The sequence below is a fragment of the Benincasa hispida genome, chromosome 6 (assembly GCF_009727055.1).
Source record: "Benincasa hispida cultivar B227 chromosome 6, ASM972705v1, whole genome shotgun sequence".
Taxonomy (NCBI): Eukaryota; Viridiplantae; Streptophyta; class Magnoliopsida; order Cucurbitales; family Cucurbitaceae; genus Benincasa; species Benincasa hispida.
The window spans coordinates 53,253,343-53,272,311 of record NC_052354.1 but is presented as its reverse complement, the minus strand read 5'-3'; the positions used below and the strand labels follow the sequence as shown (position 1 = coordinate 53,272,311).

The 18,969-nt window shown below is 31.1% G+C and overlaps 1 protein-coding gene across 1 annotated transcript; it reads right to left on the bottom strand.

The window, feature by feature from the left end:
• Positions 1 to 14,090: 14,090 nt before the first annotated feature.
• LOC120080259 (actin-related protein 6) lies at positions 14,091 to 18,157 on the bottom strand. The gene is given in 8 exon segments (XM_039034875.1): positions 14,091 to 14,688; positions 15,363 to 15,769; positions 15,866 to 15,928; positions 16,021 to 16,071; positions 16,164 to 16,248; positions 16,574 to 16,637; positions 16,719 to 16,935; positions 17,422 to 18,157. Coding segments are annotated over 7 exon segments (1,206 nt in total). The 5' UTR covers positions 18,018 to 18,157; the 3' UTR covers positions 14,091 to 14,688; positions 15,363 to 15,639.
• Between the last annotated feature and the right edge of the window lie 812 nt (positions 18,158 to 18,969).

Here is an 18,969-nt window from a genome sequence, read left to right as displayed (position 1 = left end):
TCTCAATTATGAACGTCGTTATATAATAAGACTAGTCATTTCGTGGTCCGGTCTTATACAAACTCCTTTGTATAGAATACCCCCGTTCACATGTCTCCACATGACTAATCAGGATCAAAGCATTTGTAGTACTTTACAACAATTGTAACATCTATAAAGCGGGTCGTACTCGTACTTTCATGAGGATAAGGTATCCGACCTTATCCATCTACTACAGACCATTTAGGTTATCATAAACATGATCCATTTGTATGTCTCTACATACATGCTTAAGCTATAGATGATAACCTTATATGTTAGTTTATTGGTTTGTAGGTTTAATGCTACTAAATGTCAAATAAAACAACATACTTTATTAAGCAAATAATATAGTTGTACAATAGAATTACAAACTACAAGACCTTACGAGATTTAGGGCATCAATCCCAACATTAACTAGGGTTGTCGATTCAGTTAGTCTTTCATCAAGAGTTAATGAAGAAGTCAGCACTTCAGGTTAGACTCGTCCTTCTCAATCGTTGAGAGTGTCTTCAGTGGGAGGGTTGTGATACAACCTGACCGTTACTTGGGTTTAACCGAAACTCAGGTTTTCATACCAAATGATGGTGTTGATGTCTTATAAATAAGCAATGAATGACGTAGACAAGGACCAATGGGTTAAAGCCATGGACTTTAAAATGGACTATATGTACTCCGACTCAGTATGGGAGCTTGTAGATCCACTTGAAGGGATTAAACCCATAGGGTGTAAATGATCTATAAAAGAAAGAGATGTGTAGTTGGAAAGGTGCAGACCTTCAAAGCTAGACTTTAAGCAAAGGGTTATACCTAGAGGGAAGGGGTTGACTATGTGGAAACTTTTTCCCCTATTTCTATGCTTAAGTTTATAAGAATTCTCTTGTCTATAGCCACATATTATGACTATGAGATATGGCATGGATGTCAAGACTGTTTTTTTTTTTTTTAATGAAAATCTTGAAGAGAACATCTTTATGTCTCAGCCCGAGGGGTTCATAGCCCATGGTCAGGAGCAAAAAGTTTGCAAGCTGAATCGATCCATTTATAGGTCAAAGCAGGCATCCAGATCTTGGAACATTAGATTTGATACATCAATCAAATCTTTTGATTTTGACCGAAACGTTAATGAACCTTGTATCTACAAGAAAACCATCAACGATAAAGTAGCTTTCTTAGAACTTTATGTGGACGATATCCTACCCGTTGGGAATGATGTGGGGTACGTTACTAAAATTAAAGAATGATTAGTAACCCAATTCCAAATGAAATATTTGAGAGAGACGTAGTATATACTTGGGAACCAAATCACTAGGGATTGCAAGAACAAAACGTTGGCTCTATCTCAAACAACTTATATCAACAAAATGTTGACTCGATATTCGATGCAAAACTCTAAGAAGGGTTTATTACCTTTGAAGCATGAGGTTCACTTGTCTAAGGAACAGTGTCCTAATACACCTCAGGAAGTTGAGGATATGAGACGTATTCCCTATGCCTCAACTGTTGGCAACTTAATGTATGTTATGCTCTGCACTGGGCCATACATTTGTTATGCAGTGGGAATAGTCAGTAGGTACCAATCCAATCCGGGGTTAGACCACTGGACTGCAATTAAGAACATCCTCGACTATCTTAGGAGAACGAGGGATTACAAGCTGGTGTATGGAGCTAAAAATTTGATCCTTACGTGATACACTAACTCTGATTTCTAAACTGACAAAGATTTTTTGAAATCCGTGTTAGAATCAGCGTTTACCTTGAACAGGGGAGATGTAGCATGGCAGAATATCAAACAAGGAGGCATTGCATATTCCACTATGGAGGCTGAATATGGAGCTACTTGTGAAGCAGCAAAGAAAGTAGTTTGGCTTAGGAAGTTCCTAAGTTATTTGGAAGTGGTTTCAAATATGGACTTGCCCATCACCTTATACTGTGACGACAATGGGGCAATAGCCAACTTTAAAGAACCTCGCAGTCACAAATGAGGAAAGCATATTGAAATGAAGTATCACTTGATATGAGAGATTGTGCAACAAGAAGATTTGTTCGTCACAAAGATCACCTCGAAGCACAACATTGCCGATCCATTTACAAAGGCTCTCTTAGCTAAAGTGTTCAAGGGTCATCTAGATAATTTAGGTCTACGAGACATGTACATTGTATAATCTAGGGCAAGTGGGAGATGTATAGTGGGTATATGGATGTCCTAGTTTATTGTATTTATTTACCATATTCCCACTGTTTTGGATTCTGATATTATGTACAACCCACTAACTAGAGTTTTAGCTAAAGTGGAAGTTTGTTGTGTTTTATACCGTAAAACTCGTAGATAGTAAATGTTATCAATTGAACGTCATCAATAAAGAGTTATCAATGTTAATTCAATAAATATTATTGATTGTGTTGTATTCTACTTGTCTTAATAACCCTAAATTCAATAAACTAACATCCAAGGTTGTCATATGAGTCTTGAACTATATGTGGAGACATGTAGGGATCAATGTTCAAGAAACAACCTAAAGGGTCTATAGTATAGGGATAAGGTTAGGTAACTTATCTTTGTGACACTATGAATACGACCCACTTTGTATTTGATACAAACGTAATGATCCAACGTGTTCGTGTAGGTGACGCACGAGTGGGGGTATCCTATGCAATGAGTTTGCATAAGATGGACCGCGAAATAGTAACCACTAGATGTAACATCGTTAACTAGTTTGGTTCTTATTTCAATTGGATGACCTAGGCAACTTAGTCTTAATCCTGAGTGTATTATAAACTCATGTTCACGAAGCATCGTCGTTAACTAGTTTGGTTCTTAATATTTTCAAATTAATTAAACTCATATTTTGATAGTCATTTAGCTACCGTGTTTTGTCAGAATAAGTGTGCTTATGACTATTTATTAATTTATAACTAATTTGATGTAATTTGAAGTTATATAACATATTTGTTTTTATCAATTTAAATTTCTTTTAAAATTAATACAATTTATATTATTTTTATATGTCATTTTTCTCAACAAAATAATGTATAGAAATTTAAGATTTTTATAAAATAAATATTAATTTAAATATATTACTAAAAAATAATAAGAATTATGATATAACTAAAAATATATGATACACGATGTTGACAGTATTTATTTTATTATATAATGCAAATGAAAATTAATATATATATATATGTGTGTGTGTGTGTGTGTGTGTGTGTAAAATAAAATAAAACGAAATGACAAAAATGTAAAATGGGGATGTTCTCAACTCAGAAATCTAGAAAACCCATGTTTCAGAAGGGCATCCAAAACACCAAGAATCTTCAGATGTCAGACTATCTTATAATACCGCAAAACAAACAAGGCAATCCAGATGTCCACTTCATGGGAATCTAAGATGTCCGTGAAACAAACGACTCCTAAGGGTGATTATTCATTGAATGAAGATAAAATATGATTCTAATTTTGTTATGATTAACTAAATCTCAAGGCCTCTGTCTTTTAAAATTATTTTAATTTTGGTTATTTGAAAAATCAGTAAAAACCAAATTGTTGGGCTTGAAATGAGAATAACGGGCTGAAAAATGCACAGACTCACTAATCTTTGGGCTTTGACAATATGCTGGCCCTTAATCGAATATCGAAAACCACCTTATTTCTTCACACAAACACAAAACAATGTGCTGAAAGCACAATCAGTGTGATGAAGGATCTCGACCTTACACTTTGATGGCTGAGATTAGAGCATCACACTTCTGCTGGTTATGCACTTCGAATGACTATCTTTTCTTTTCTTTTTGCAGAGAAAGAACGAGAGAAAAGAAAAGAGAGAACTAGCAGAAGGTTGCGGGAAATCGCAGAGGGCGACGAATCTTCGGTCGTCTAGACGAAGGGAGGTAAAGCTGGAGATCGTCTACACGATAAGGGACAAGTCGTCTACACGATGAAGGCTTTTCTGAAGATTGTCTAGACGAAGGCGTCTAAACGATGGTCGTCTACACGATGGGGCTTATAGAAGGAAACGATCGTTGGCTAAAAGCTAGACGATCGTTTGCTAAAAGCTACAAGATCGATGGATCAGAGGTACACGATAGAAGAAGACGATCGGGAAGAAGATGAACACGATGGTTTTACGTGGTTCGGCCAAGGGAGGCCTACTATAACGACCCGAGTTCAGGAGGGATACATGAATGAACCGGTATCACATCCGAATGAGAGAGATCCTGAGGACATGAAAGTATGGTTAAGAAAGATTTAAAAGAAATGAAAGTTACTACCTATACCAACAAGGTGCACCTTCCTTTTCGGTGGCTTAATCATAAGAACTCCAAAGTTAAGCGTGCTTAGCTTGGAGCAATAGGGGATATATATTTGGTTTTTGGTATATATATTGCACAAACCGAACTAAGGATATATATATTCTTAAAAATAAACTTTAAAAAGGTATTTTTAGTATTTTAATTATCATGATGCCTATATATATTTGTTGTTTAGAAAAAAGACCAATTTTATGGTGCTTGTGTGTTTTTTATATAAAAAAATGCCAATAAAAAACAAAAATATCAAATTTCAACATATAAATAAAAGAAGTAGATCCAATTTTAATTTAAAATTAGCAAAATGAACCAATTCAAAACAAAAGTAGAAATAAAAATAAAATTTAGAAGAAAAAAAGAAAATACAAAAAGTCGAGAACAATAATAAATCGGACCAAATAAAAGTCAATCCATTTGTTTTGTTTTTTTATTGGACATTGGTTTGGATTCATTCTTTATAAAACTATTGGTCTGATTTGGTTTTTGATTGGCCCAAAATCGAAAAAATCGAACCGACTTTCATTCTTAATTGTTCATATAAACGACTACATTTGAACCAAACTATGTTATTCAATCAAATTAAGAAAAAAAAAAATCCAAAAAATCAAAATCTCATGTGAAAAAGAAATACTGTCCCCTCTTTGTTAAAAAGGCTTTTCATAAAGGATTTCTCAGCTCAGATAAATATATACCAAAAAGTAGCAGTTTTTATTTTTTGTTTTTCTGAAAGAAAGTAGTAGTTTGGTTTTAAATACTATTTGGTCTATTTATTTTAATTTCTGTCTGGTCCATTGTTTTCTGTTCTTCTTTATTTTTTTCTTGTATTTTTAATCATACTTTAGACTCCTTTGGTATCAGGATTTCAATAGATTTCAAATCAATAATTTTAGATGATGGAATTGATTTCAAATTACTATTTGTGTTTAGATCCAAATTGATTTGAAATCACTGAAATTAAAATTTATTAATTTGGTTACCCACGGGAAATAAAAGAAAATATATGATATTTTATTCATATTAGTAACTATAAAATATTTGATTAAATATCAATTACTATATCATTTAATGAAAAAAAAAATCAACTTACAAAAATTTAAAATTTGTAAATGTTATCGTAAAAAGAAAAAAGAAAAAGAAAAATCATTTGGCATCTAAAATTTAAAGGAAGATTTTAATTTACTAGATTTTAAAAAGTAATTAAAAATATTAAATTTGTTTTGAACTCAATAAATTTAAATGAAATTTAAATCAATAAAAAGATAAAAATGTATTGTTGGAATATTTAGAAGAAAACACCAAAGGAAAAAAAAATATTCATCTGTATTTTATTAGATAACTTTTTAAATATAAAAAAAACATTTTAAAATATTTACATTCATAGCAAAAAGTTTCAAAAAGTAAAAAATATTCTGAAATGTTTTACAAAATTTTTGGGATTTTTTTTTGTTTATAAGAATTTCTCATTTTATTATATATCTATATTTAAAAAACCAAACTAAAATTAAAAATTAAAAAAAATTACACTTAGTAGAGCCAATCATTTTTGTTCCTCATCCACCTCTTTCTAATATGTCAATCACCCCAACTTTTAATTTAACTGATTTATTTGATATAAAATTGAATTTTGTATCTGATATGATTTTTTAAATTTGCAATTTTACGTATAGTAAGTCCATGAATTTTTTAAAAATGTTAAATAAGTCAATGACATGTTAGATACAAAATTTAAAATTTAAGAAATGATATCTAAGATTAAAAATTTAAAGACTTGCTAAACATTTTTAAGATTAAAATCATAAACTTAAAAGTTCAAAATTTATTAGACACTCTTAAAAATTTAGAGATGCACGAACTTAAAAAAAAATTGTATTAAACTTATCATTTAAAAAGAAGGAAGATATCTTAATTTGGTATGTTTATTATATTTTTTTTCCTATTCCTTGCATTACCCAGTAAATGAGTGTTTATTTTATTTTTACTTCTAAACTTTCTTTTTATAATATATGGGCTGAGAAAATCGAACTATCTGATTTCGAGGTTGATAGTACATGTACTATGATGGTTGAGTTATGTTCATTTTGGTTACTTTTAAACTTTTTAGATAATATACTATCACGCTTAAACTTTTGAAGATTTTTGTTTTAGTCTTAGAACTTGGGAAAAGGTAATTTTAGTCCTTATCAATTTCTTAAAGAAAAAGTTGTTGTAAACTTAACACAACCACATGTTTTGTTCATTTACCTAATGAATAGAAAGTTCATATTTATATACACAAAGTACAAGGATATTCATGAGAAAGAAGAGAGGATGAGGATAGCCATGTCCCTATCCTCTTTTAACTCAAAAAAAAAAAAAAAGTGACAATGAAATGCAACTCCAACCAATCAAATTACACATGATTTTGGAGTTTTTGAAAAAAATTACCTCTCACAATATGATGAAGGATTTTCCTAGATAATATGTATATATAGAGAGAGAGGGAAAAAACATTTAGTTCAAAGACAAATAATGTTACACAGTACTATCAACATCAATTATTTTCAGTACAAATAACAGAAGATTCAAATGCCAAACTTTGACCATTATTGTCACAAAATCAACTCCTCTTTTTATCCACTCATGTTTATGTATTTGGAGCCTCATTATTTTACCATGCTCATTATCTTATATTGTTGAAATGATTTGTTGCCTTTTCAACATTCACACTTGTTCTTTTTCTTTAACACATGGAATATAGAGACATTGGGATTTAAATTAAAAAATTTAGGATTATTTTTTTAAATATGATATACCACGCTTGATGTGGCTTAAATTACATATTTATATTGAAAAAATAAAGTAGATCTAACATAGAATACAAATGTCTCAAGCATGATGTCACAAACAATATGTATGACAAATGGGCAACACAGAAGTAAATAGAAATATAAAGACACAAAAATTGATAACTCAATTTGATGCAATATCACTTGCATCTTGGAGTTGTATGTCTGGTGGAACGAAACTTCATTATATATAAAGTTTAGCGATTACAATGAAAAGTACTTTTCTGATAGACTCTTTCTTTGTTGGATTTTATGCCCTAAAACTCGTAAATAGTAAATGTTATCAATTGATCGTCATCAATAAAGAGTTATCGATGTTAATTTAATAAATGTTGTTAATTGTGTTGTATTCTATTTTGTCTTAATAACCCTAAATCCAATAAACTAACATCCAAGACTGCCTTATGAGTCTTAAACTATATGTAGAGACATATAGGGATGTTCAAGAAACGACCTAAAAGGTCTATAGTATAGGGATAAGGCTAGATACCTTATCCTAGTGACACTATAGATACAACCCACTTTGTATTTGATACAAACATAATGATCCAACACATTCGTGAGGTGACACAAGTGGGGGTATCCTATACAATGAGTTTGCATAAGATCAAACCCCAAAATAGTAGTCACTAGATGTAACATCGTTAACTAGTTTGGTTCCTATTTCAATTGGGTGATCTAGATAACTTAGTCTTAATCCTGAGTGTATTATGAAATCCTGTTCACGTGTGATTGTCTTTTGATTTGTATGGGTGAAAATGGTCAATTCCCCGACTCAATAAGCCTACCATTTCGGGACAGACCAAGTGAGAGTTGAGAACATAATAATACAGGATGGAATTCACTCCTTCCCGACTTCAGGGTAAATAGATGAGTATTCCCTTAAGTGGTGTCTCTGATATTTGAACAAAGGGTTTTACCCTCTCATTAGCCTGAGAAAGGTTTCTGTTTATTGGTTGGACCATAAACAGGTTGTTCATTAGAGGAGCACTAGTACTTAAGGATACAGAGGTAACCCAAAGGTAAAATGGTAATTTGACCCAATTGGTATTATGGAATGAATGACCAACTTGTTGTTATTGGTTATATTCGTGGACACAGAAATATATCTACAATGCGAATAATGCAGCTATCAGTCTTTAATGGAGTGCTCATTAGTTAATGAATATTGATTAATTTAATTAAAAAATTTAATTAATTAATCTCATATCATTGGAGCTTCTAATCTATATGTCCATAAGATCCCCTTGTTGGCTTATTAAAGGAAAAGATGAATGATTTGAATTGTTCAAATCAATTGATGGAATAACATATTAATGAGATTAATATGATATAGTTAATTATAGACTTGATCTATAATTAGGAGGTAAATATTTGAATATTATTCAAGTATTAAATTCTTATAAATCTTATTCATAAAGAATTAATTAATTAATTTTGAGAGGTGGAGGCAAATAAACATATGATGGTTATTAATTAATTAAATATATATTAAATTGGATTTAATATGATTATTTAATTAATAGGCTAATTAATTAAATTAACCTTAAGGGTATTTTTGGAAAGTTATGGAGAAGGTCTCCATATGAATTTGTTATTTTGCCCAAATTAGGGTAAGAGAATTCATTTGGTGAAATGAAATTCTAGCCTTCAAATTAATCTCCTCTCAAAATTTCTCTTCTCCATATTCTCTATTCTTTTCTTCATCCAAGGTGTAAACCCACTCTTCTACCATTGCATTCCTGAGAGAATAACGAGATCTCACTTATGGTAGTGTCCATTGTTCGTTGGAGAATCGTTTCAGAGAAGACGACGAGGAAATCGTGAAGAGTTAGGGAATCAACGAAGGTATATGATATTCTCCTTCTCTTTTTTACTCTTGAATTAGTTTGCTAGTTTATTATATGTTTATCCCCTGTTTGGTTCTGTTTTATGTGCTGATTTTGTTTCATTTAAATCGAAAAATCGAAATCCAAGGCATTCACATGCTTCCACTCAGGATTCGATCCTTTTACTCTTCAGTGACTCACGTATAACTTCCTTTTCAATTTCAATTTAGACTTCTCTAAGCTTAATCTTCCACTTCCACAATAACGCTTCTCCAATAAGGATGGCAACGGGGCCAGGCCGGGGCGGGGATGCACTCCTCATCCCTGTCCTCGTGGAGATTTTTAATCCTCGTTCCCGCCTCATTCTCCAATTTGGGGGGTCGGAGTCGGGGGAGGAATCTCCGTTCGGGGATTCGGGTCCCTGCGGGGAAAATTCCTCGCATTTTATTATATATATATATATATATAATAATAATAATAATAATAATAATAATTAAAAACAAATCAATTAAATCAACTACTGTTATTGATTTTCTTTTTAATTTATTATTATTATTATTATTATATTATTATATATATATATATATTAAAAAATAAAAAATTTAATCGGGGACGGGACAGGGATACCCTTCCCGTCCTCGACCGGGGACCCGATTTAAATCCCCGATTTGATCCCCGTACCCGATCAAACCGAGGATTTCCTACCCCGATCGGGTTGGGGACCCACAGGGACCCGACTCCGCGAGAAATTTTGTCATCCCTATTCTCCAAGCTTTATATGAGATTCCTTTAATACAACATACTTAAGCTCCTCCTAAGTGTGAGATCCTCTCACCTTCACCATACTTAGGCTCCCCTTAAATACAATATGAAAAGAAAACTTCTCCCAAGTTTTACAATGGCTATCGAAAACTACAACTCGACGAGAAATACAAACATCTTTTAAAAACAATACATGAAGGTTGAAGCTTAGACAAATCCTAAGCTTGAAACCCTCAACTTTTCTAATAAAGAGGCTAACTATAAAATGAACAAGATCACAATATAAATATGGCTAACTTTTAGAAGATATTCAAAGAAAGAATAGATCATCTCTGTAGGGAAAAAGACAGCAAGCCACGAAATTTGCAGAATCTCGCTGACAAATAAGAAAAAAATATTATGCACAATTTGCTGCTAGACATGTAACAATGTCCTTAACAATATCCTCAATATGTTGCAAGACTTGTTGCTCAAGTTTTACATGTAACATCAACCAATCACAATGTCAAGATATATATTATGTCAAACTTTCTATTAAATATAATGAAAAAAATCAATGGTAAGTACCAAAATGAATTTGTATGTAAAATTTAATAATAAGAATAGAAGCATAAGAGAAAAATGAAGGGGCTAAAATATAATTTAAACCTAACAATAATATACATCAATCAATAACAATTTCTAAATTTTTTCATATTCTTAAATAATATATTTTTTAGTACAACAACTACGGGATCCACATATTTTTATGAATGTAATCCATCTTAAGATGGAAAAGCAAAAAGTTATCTAAACATTTACTATATGTTCTTATAGCTTGTCTTTGGTGCATCAAATCTAGACAACAACAAACAAATTATGCATGAATATAATTAAATAAATATTGTCCAAATATAATAATCAAGGTAATTGAAGGTAGTTAAAATGTCATTTAGTTGTATCTTCTAGCAAGACTCTTAATTATCATATTTATGGAAGGCATGATAAATCAAATCATAATTTTTTAAAAAAAATAATAAAGAATTAGCATAGCATAACTCAAATAATTAAGACATATGTCTTATATCAAAAGATTAAAGTTTCAAATTTTTCACTCTCATTTATTGTCAAATTTTAATATAACACTTAAGGTTGGTTTAAATTGACTTAAGAATTTTTTTTAAAAAAACTCATCTTTATTTAAACATTCTTTTTTATAAAAAATTATTAAAATACACTTAAGAAACTATTTTGAGTGGTTGTCAGACACTTTAATTTCTTCTAAAATAACTTAATTTTTAAATTAAATACTTGAAAAGGTAACCCAAATATACCCTTAATGATTTACCATATTTTTGTGTATATTTATATTATGGTTTTTTTTCCATCTATAGTTTAACTAATAAAAAATGTGTATTAGCAACAAAAATGAGAATTACTCACTACTTAAAAAAATAAATTTAAACTTCCTTTTCACTTGCATAAAATAATAAAGCAAAACTTAAAGTCAACTCTTCTTTCCCAATGATTCAATAATTGCATTTGGATTTGATTTTTCTTTTCTTTTTTATAAAGAGAGAAATTGATTTCTCTTCCTTCATTATTATTTCTCATCTTCTAAACCAATTGGTGAATAGTAGTGATAAGGATTTAGGGAGCTAAAAAAGCTAAAGCTAATTTTATTGATCATGATTAATAAATAAGTTTAATTTTAACTTTTGATTCTTCAACCTTTTTTTCCTTTTTTGATTTGAGTGTTCCAACTTCTACCACTTCTTATTTTTATGATCTTTTTAACTCGTTTTTAGTAAAATACATCTGGAGATGAGAATTTAAACGTATAACTTCAAATATTTTAATAGTTAAAATATATTCAATGTTGACTATATTATCTTGTTTCACTTAAAATTTTAGTTTTAACTTTTAATTTCTAAACTAATTCTATATTGAAAAATCTCAAAAGATTAAAATCTGATGTAATACTCCATATCATATTACATTTTTATTACTCCATTGTAGATTAAACATGTAATTTAATAAAAAAAAAATTAATTAAGTTGAGTTGTAAAAGTTAAACAGATGAACACAAAAGTGTTCAAGGACCAAGGACTATAAGTAAAATTTTAAAAAATTTAAGGACCAAAATATAAGTGTAGCAAAATTTAGGAATCAAAATTGTATTTAGATGAATAAAATATCAAAAGATATGAGAGAAACTCAAAGAAAGTCTTCAATGGAAGGGTTCATTCACGTCTTCTAGTTTAATCTCGACCACAAATATATTTGTCAAAGCTTGATTGTGTTTTTAATACCAAACAAAGGTTATCTATTAAGGCTACCTCAACTATTGAAAATGTTTACCATTTCATTCTATTTATATCATAATTTGTTCGTACTTTTGGTATTTTTGTTCAACGTTCATAAATCATTCAACAAAGAGAAAAAAAAATTAGAAAAGGTCGTCAATGTTATTATTTCTTTCTTGTCTTGAAGATACGAAAAAATTTCATCAATAACAACATAACTCAACAATTAAGATATAACTCATTTTTTTGATGTGGTTGAAGATTAAGTCCCTACCTGCGTATTTGTTGTACTAAAAAAAAAGTCAAACAAGTTAGAGACAAATTAAAGTTTGATGAGATTATAACTTTTTTCCCAAGTTTCTTTTTTAATCCATTAAAATGGACTAATTGCACTCATGTCCTTTTTGTTTTATTATTATTTTTAAAATTTGAAAAGGGGATAAATGAATGGCTATCTTCAAAGTAAACAGAAAAAACAAAAAAAACAAAAAAACAAAAAAACAGACAAACGACATGTCGCTTGCTTCTTTCAATAGGAAAACGACTCCACTATTTCGAATCTTTAATCCGGGCCGTCCAATAGACGATCGTACCATGCTTTTGATAGTTCCGATTTGGTAGGAAAATAGCAAGGGAATAAAATTGAAATGTTTTGTGTGTGTGCATGTATAAAGTAAATTATAAATTAAATTCGTAACGTTAAAAAGTGTGTACTAAATACAAAATTAAAAGCTAAAAAATCTATTAGACACATTTTCAAATTTAATATAAGTGAAATTATTTTCCTTTTTAACAGTCTTTATGTACTCAAGTGAAATTATTTTAGACCAACATGAACATAACTTAACTGACATAAAATTTTTATTATCAACCTTAAAGCTCAGAAGTTTAATTCCTCTACTCATGCATGTTGTCCAAAAAACAATACTATTTTAAAAAATCGAGACCAATTGATATGTCGTCTACATATGTAATCCAAATTGGTTTCAACAAATTATAATATAGATTATGATAAGAAGTTTGATTTTTTTTTACCCATTGAGGTGTATATCAACTAAATGAACCCAATCAAACTTAAATTCAATCAATGGTCAACCAATATGACAAGTTTTCATTTTAAAATTTTGAATGTGATATAAAAGGCTAGATCAATTAGACAATAATTAGGAAAAGTTTTGAAAAATATCATGTTAAACGTATAATTAATCCCTTCATTGAGATGTAGTTGAAAAATATAATGCAAAACATATAATTGTTTAAGTTAAACTTCTAAATGGTTACAAGTGAATCAATTTAGACCATTTTGAAAATCTTCAATAGATTCATTCTTACGTGTATATATTTTTCAAATGTTGAATTGATAAGAGAGACCATTAGAATTTAATTAAAAAAAATATTAATAGAACCTAAATTAATTCACTTGTAAAAAATTATAGATTTAGATGATTAAATTAGGAGAGCTCTTTATCCAAACAAAATGTAATGAAATATAAAAATTGATATATACAAGTTTTAAATTGATATGATTTACAATACATGATTTAATTTTTCTTTTTTTTTTTTTCCTTGATATCCACAAGTGTTTGGACATACTTACGTGCATCAGAGAACCTGTTCAAATTTTAAATTGATATACTTTATAATTCATGATTTAAATTGATATAACCTCAAAAGTTTAAGGTATAAATTATTATCTTTTCAAAATTTTATTAACATTTTTAAATTAGGTTCACCTTCTATTTGATGAACTCAGAGAAAAAAATATGTTAAAAAAAGTCATTTTCTGCTACAGTCATTGAAATAAAACGTCTTTTCTTTCTTTCAATTCCCCTATTGTTACACGTGTAAGCCTCTTTCTTTCTCCTCCACCACCTCCTTATATCAACCACAGATTGAAAAGAAAAAAGAAAACAAGGAAATGTAATGTAATTTTTAAGAATAATAATGTTAAAAGAAGCTCATAATTGTAATAAAAAAAAAAAAAAAAATTATGGTTCGAATCCCCTCATATTCCTATTATACTAAAAAAATGAAAAAGCCTGTAATTAACAAGATAATGATTACTTTTAACATAAATTCTATGTTAAGAAAAATGGTTTTGGGTAACCAAATGGCAACAAGAATAACTTTAAAAAAAGAATCATAGAGTGAATTTACAAAATAAAATCAAAATGTTCCCCAAGTACAGGCACAATAAGATGTCGAGATCAGCCCCAGCATTAATGTGACAGACAGGCAGCATCATTGAGAGATTAAATGCCAAATGTACACCAGCAAAGCAATTATACATCTACAAGCTTCCAACCAAAACAAGATTCAGCAAAACAGAAACAGAGCAAATTACTCTTTTTGACTGACAACTTTTGCTGTGAGAGGCAAATCAGACCATATTCAAATGTTGGAATACAACACCAAAGCCAAATCCAAATCCAAAGCAAGAATCAAAATAGGCAAGTCGCGTGGAAACTCGAACCTCTTACCTTTTGAATGAGAATATATGCTTAAATCGGTTGAATTATGTTCAGTTACCGTTCATGTAAACCCTCTGCAATCAGTCCAATGAAGATTTTGCATCTACCTCCCTTGTATATAAAATTAATTTTCAGCCGATAGTTGGTCTCTGCTATGGCTTAGAATTGACCAACAAACGCCTGATCGCTGACATATACCGGAATGGAATATATCATTGATGTGTGGATGTTACAATGAACCAAGAGATTCGGGTTTAATCTATGTAAGCGATGAATCCATATTTTTAATATGTTGTAAAGATGTCAACATCAATATCAATAAAATATCAAAGACAGATCATAAAATTGGAAATGTGATATTTCCATCAACATCAATACTTAAAAATCTTGCTGGAAATATTTGGGGTTTTCTAGCCACCATCTTTTTGAGACAATTCTTAAAGAGAGTTGGCTTTGAAATAATTCTAAATAAATGATATATTGTCTTTTGGAAAGATGCATCTGGGTAAACCATTTTAATTCAAAGGTGATTTACTTATAATCTAATTTAGATTTTGGCTTATGCACATATAATATATATATATATATATATGCATAGATTTTGGGTACAGTCTTGGAAAATGATCTCTTAAAAGAGACATTTATCAAAAATCATCTTCCTTTTTCTTGGTATTGAATAAAAGTTGCAAGTACTTTTGAAACCAGACTTTTTTTAACATTATTTTCAAAAACTACATTAAAAAATCACTTGATGTCCATATTTCACTAGATCCGTCCCCTCAGCTGAATCCTCAAGCTGAACAATCCTCGGAGTTGCCAAAACATTAAGAAGTTCTAATGAGGAAGAAAAGTTCATTTTACCTTTCATCTGCCTGAACGAGCCACCATTGAAGCTTGCTTGAACCTTCATTATGGGGTGATCAGTTAGTTCTTCCTCTCCTTGTGCATGATCATGTTTTTGCACATAAACTATAGAGAAAATCTACACAGAACTTATTGCTCCAAAATCATTTGAGATACAAATGATTTTAGGGTTTAAAACTAGAAACAGAACAGCAGCACCCAGTAGTATAACTTGATTATAAATAACTGATTTAGTTCAGTCAAAGTTAGTAGTAACCTTTACGCTTTCAAGCACTCAGTGTAAAAATCTCTTCCGACACCGAGCAGATCCAAGTTCCTCGTATTCAGCCTTGGTAACACACATCGCTTCAAAACTAGGACTAGATGCTAATAGTGATCCCCCTCTCCATGCTCCTAAAATGGGACTGCAACAAAAGCACGGGTGTTTACAATTTAGTGTCAGGTCATATATTGAATGGATAAAAACTAAAAAGAACTAAGTTTTGGGTCATATAATTTACTCTTCTTGAGTTGTTATCTTCACTCGACACTCATCTGGGACAAGAGGACGGAGTTCCTTCTCTCTGAGATGATTAATTGAAATTGAATGTCAAATTGTTGATTTAATTGAATCAAGAACGTACAAAATGTCCGATCAAAGAAATGAGGGACTCACAATCTCTCGGCAAAATTGTGAAATAAAGTGCTTCCACCAGTCAAAACAATGCTGTTTGAAAGTACAGTAGTCAGTATCAGGTTAAAACGAGTAAAAATTATATGCCTGTTTATGAGTCTACCAACACATAGCAAACAAAATACCTCTCGTAGAGCACAGGGTGCAGATGAGGATGGCAAGAATTAACAGCTCTAACAATGCACTCTGCTAGGCCGGCCTGGTTCATTCCTGTTTCAACGGGTTGAGTAAGTCCAAATCGAACGGAAATACACATAGCAAGGCATAGCTTTTCGAGTCTTTGATTAAAGATAATTGAGATTTCAAAAGATTCTACATAAAACCTTGAGAACCCATGCCCCATTGTCCAAATTACGATGGTAATTTTATTTGAAAAATAATTATGTTTTCAGGTAACAAACACAAAAATAGATTAACCAAGATAAGAGTCCCTAGAGAGAGGGAGAAAAGGGGAGACATTGGTTTATCATCCAAGGTTATTAAAATTCATAATTGTTCATAGTTTAAATCAAGAATATAAGAATATGATACCTACCCAAATCTGCAGGATGGAAAATCATTTCTGGAACAAGGAAGCGTTCATTTGTCAAATCAAATTCCTGTAGAAAGCATGAAGATTGAATTTAACAAACAAGTGAACAAGGAAAGCTTGATACTGATTCACAAAAATAAGAATTTACATTTTTTGTTAGATCAATTCTCTTCCTGTCTTCCGTCTTTTCTGATACATCTAATTCAATCACATCCTTCTTGACTCCAAGTGATGGAGATGAGGCTTCATCAGTCAATGAGAGATACCTCTTAGCTTCATCTGGATTTTTAACAAATCCCCTTGTATATGAAATGCCATCAGGGAGCACATACGTGCATCGGAAGAGATTTTCCTTTCCCGGTTTCCTACACAAAAATCCACAACAGAATATAGCTTTTGTTCCAGAGTGATGCATAAACAAGGCCAGAAGTACTTAAACAGCCAAACTACTAAAATACTAAACAAAATCACTCTATGGAGTAGCAAAGTTAGAAGCCAAAAGGCCTTAAAACCTGAATAACTTCACTATCCTTTGCCCATATTTACCAGGAAACCCAGCATGCTAAGATTAGAAAAAGACTAACAGCCTAAAACAATCTCATAATAAATCTTCAAACAGACATAAAAGAAACTTCACTGAGATAACCAAAATTCAGAAGCCAGATAACTAGCCTGAAAAAATGGTATTCTAACAACAATTCACGTTCATTAATATTTTCCCAAGAAACAAACAGTCAGAAGATAACAAAAGAATAAGGAATTTCAAACAACACCCATCAAAATTCATCTATGAAATCATTAGATAACTCCAAAGTTCCAAACCCCTGCCCTAGAAGAAAATGGGTGAAAACCTCGCAATCTGGAGGTCGCGGGGGACGTTGAGGGAGACAAAACAGAGCTTCTCTTTGACATCATCCATGATGAAGGTCTCATCCATAACATTCAAAGCACGATATGACACCAACTCCTTCAAATAATTCGTCAATGCCTTCCCTCCCAGATCGATCCTTTTGACACCGTAGTTCAGAGTGAAGTTCTGGAACACTGGAGCAGCATGAGTGAAAGAAAACCCACAATCAACAACAAGGCTACATTGTGCCCTAGATAGAAGGCTCGTCGGGCGGCGGCTGGCCTCATAGAAGTGAACTAAAGATGGAGAATCCGAAACATAGAGAGAAGCAAAATTGAAATCCTCGAAAACGAGTTCGTCAGTGGCGCGTTGAATTGAAGGGAGAGTGAAGAGAGGTTCTGTCAAGAGGAGGGAGGAATTGGAAGGATTGACGTGAAGAAGAGAGGTGAAGAGGTGAGACCAAATGTCGCGTTGCAGGTCGGGGTTTATGAGATACCCTCGGTCAATTGGGCCTGTCTCTTATACACATCTAGATGTGTATAAGAGACAGGCTTTGAGGAGACCACCGCCGTTGTCTAAAACGACGACGTTGGACATTCAGAACGGAGTTTGAGCTTTTTCCGATGGTTGAGAGTCTGAGTCTGAGACAGGTAGCTCTACCAAGCTCCTCTCCGGTGCATTGTTGATGGTGACGTGGTATACAAATTTTAAGTTGAGATAACATTTTGGTCCTTCTAATAATTATAATCATTTTTATACAACCAAATTATAATATATTAATATATTTTTAAGTGAAATTCATTTCCCATTACTGCAAAATTCTTCTTGCAAAATTTGCGATGATCGAATCTCCGGGAGAAATTCACCGTTCTTTCTTTATTTCTTTATTTATAATAATTTTTTAATTTATTCTCAACAAACTAATTTTTTATATTAAATGGATCATTGGCAATATATTCTGTAAAATTTCTTAATAAAAATAATAATATTTTATATACAAATATATAATCAAAATGTTTTTTTAAAACTGAATTATTATTATTGAGTTTCAATGGCTAAATTTGAATAACAAACATATTGGTTAATTTAGTCATTCACACACGAAAATCTTTCAAACTATACACAAGAGGTGTCTTCCAATCTAATCTTTTTTGCCACATAATTAGCAAGATATTACATTCTCTTTTAACAAAATTAAAAGAAATTGATTCAGACATCATTAAAAGCCTCCATATTTCTTCCATCCATATCCGATCTTCATTTATTGATGAATCAACTCTTACAACTTGATAGCAGTAATGTTATCAGACTCAACAATTAAACTTTTAATTTCCAAAGAAATTGCTTGTTTAACATATTCTAAATTTGCCAATATTTCAGCCATAAGAGGATAAAAAAAAACATCTATGAATTTTGAAGTAGCATGCTACAAGTGATCTTGGAGCATTTTGAAATTACACACACATATTCATCGGTGGTGGGGTGGAGCAGGGAATGGAGAATACACGAGGAGAAATTTTTTTATACTCACTTCTTTATTTCCCATCTA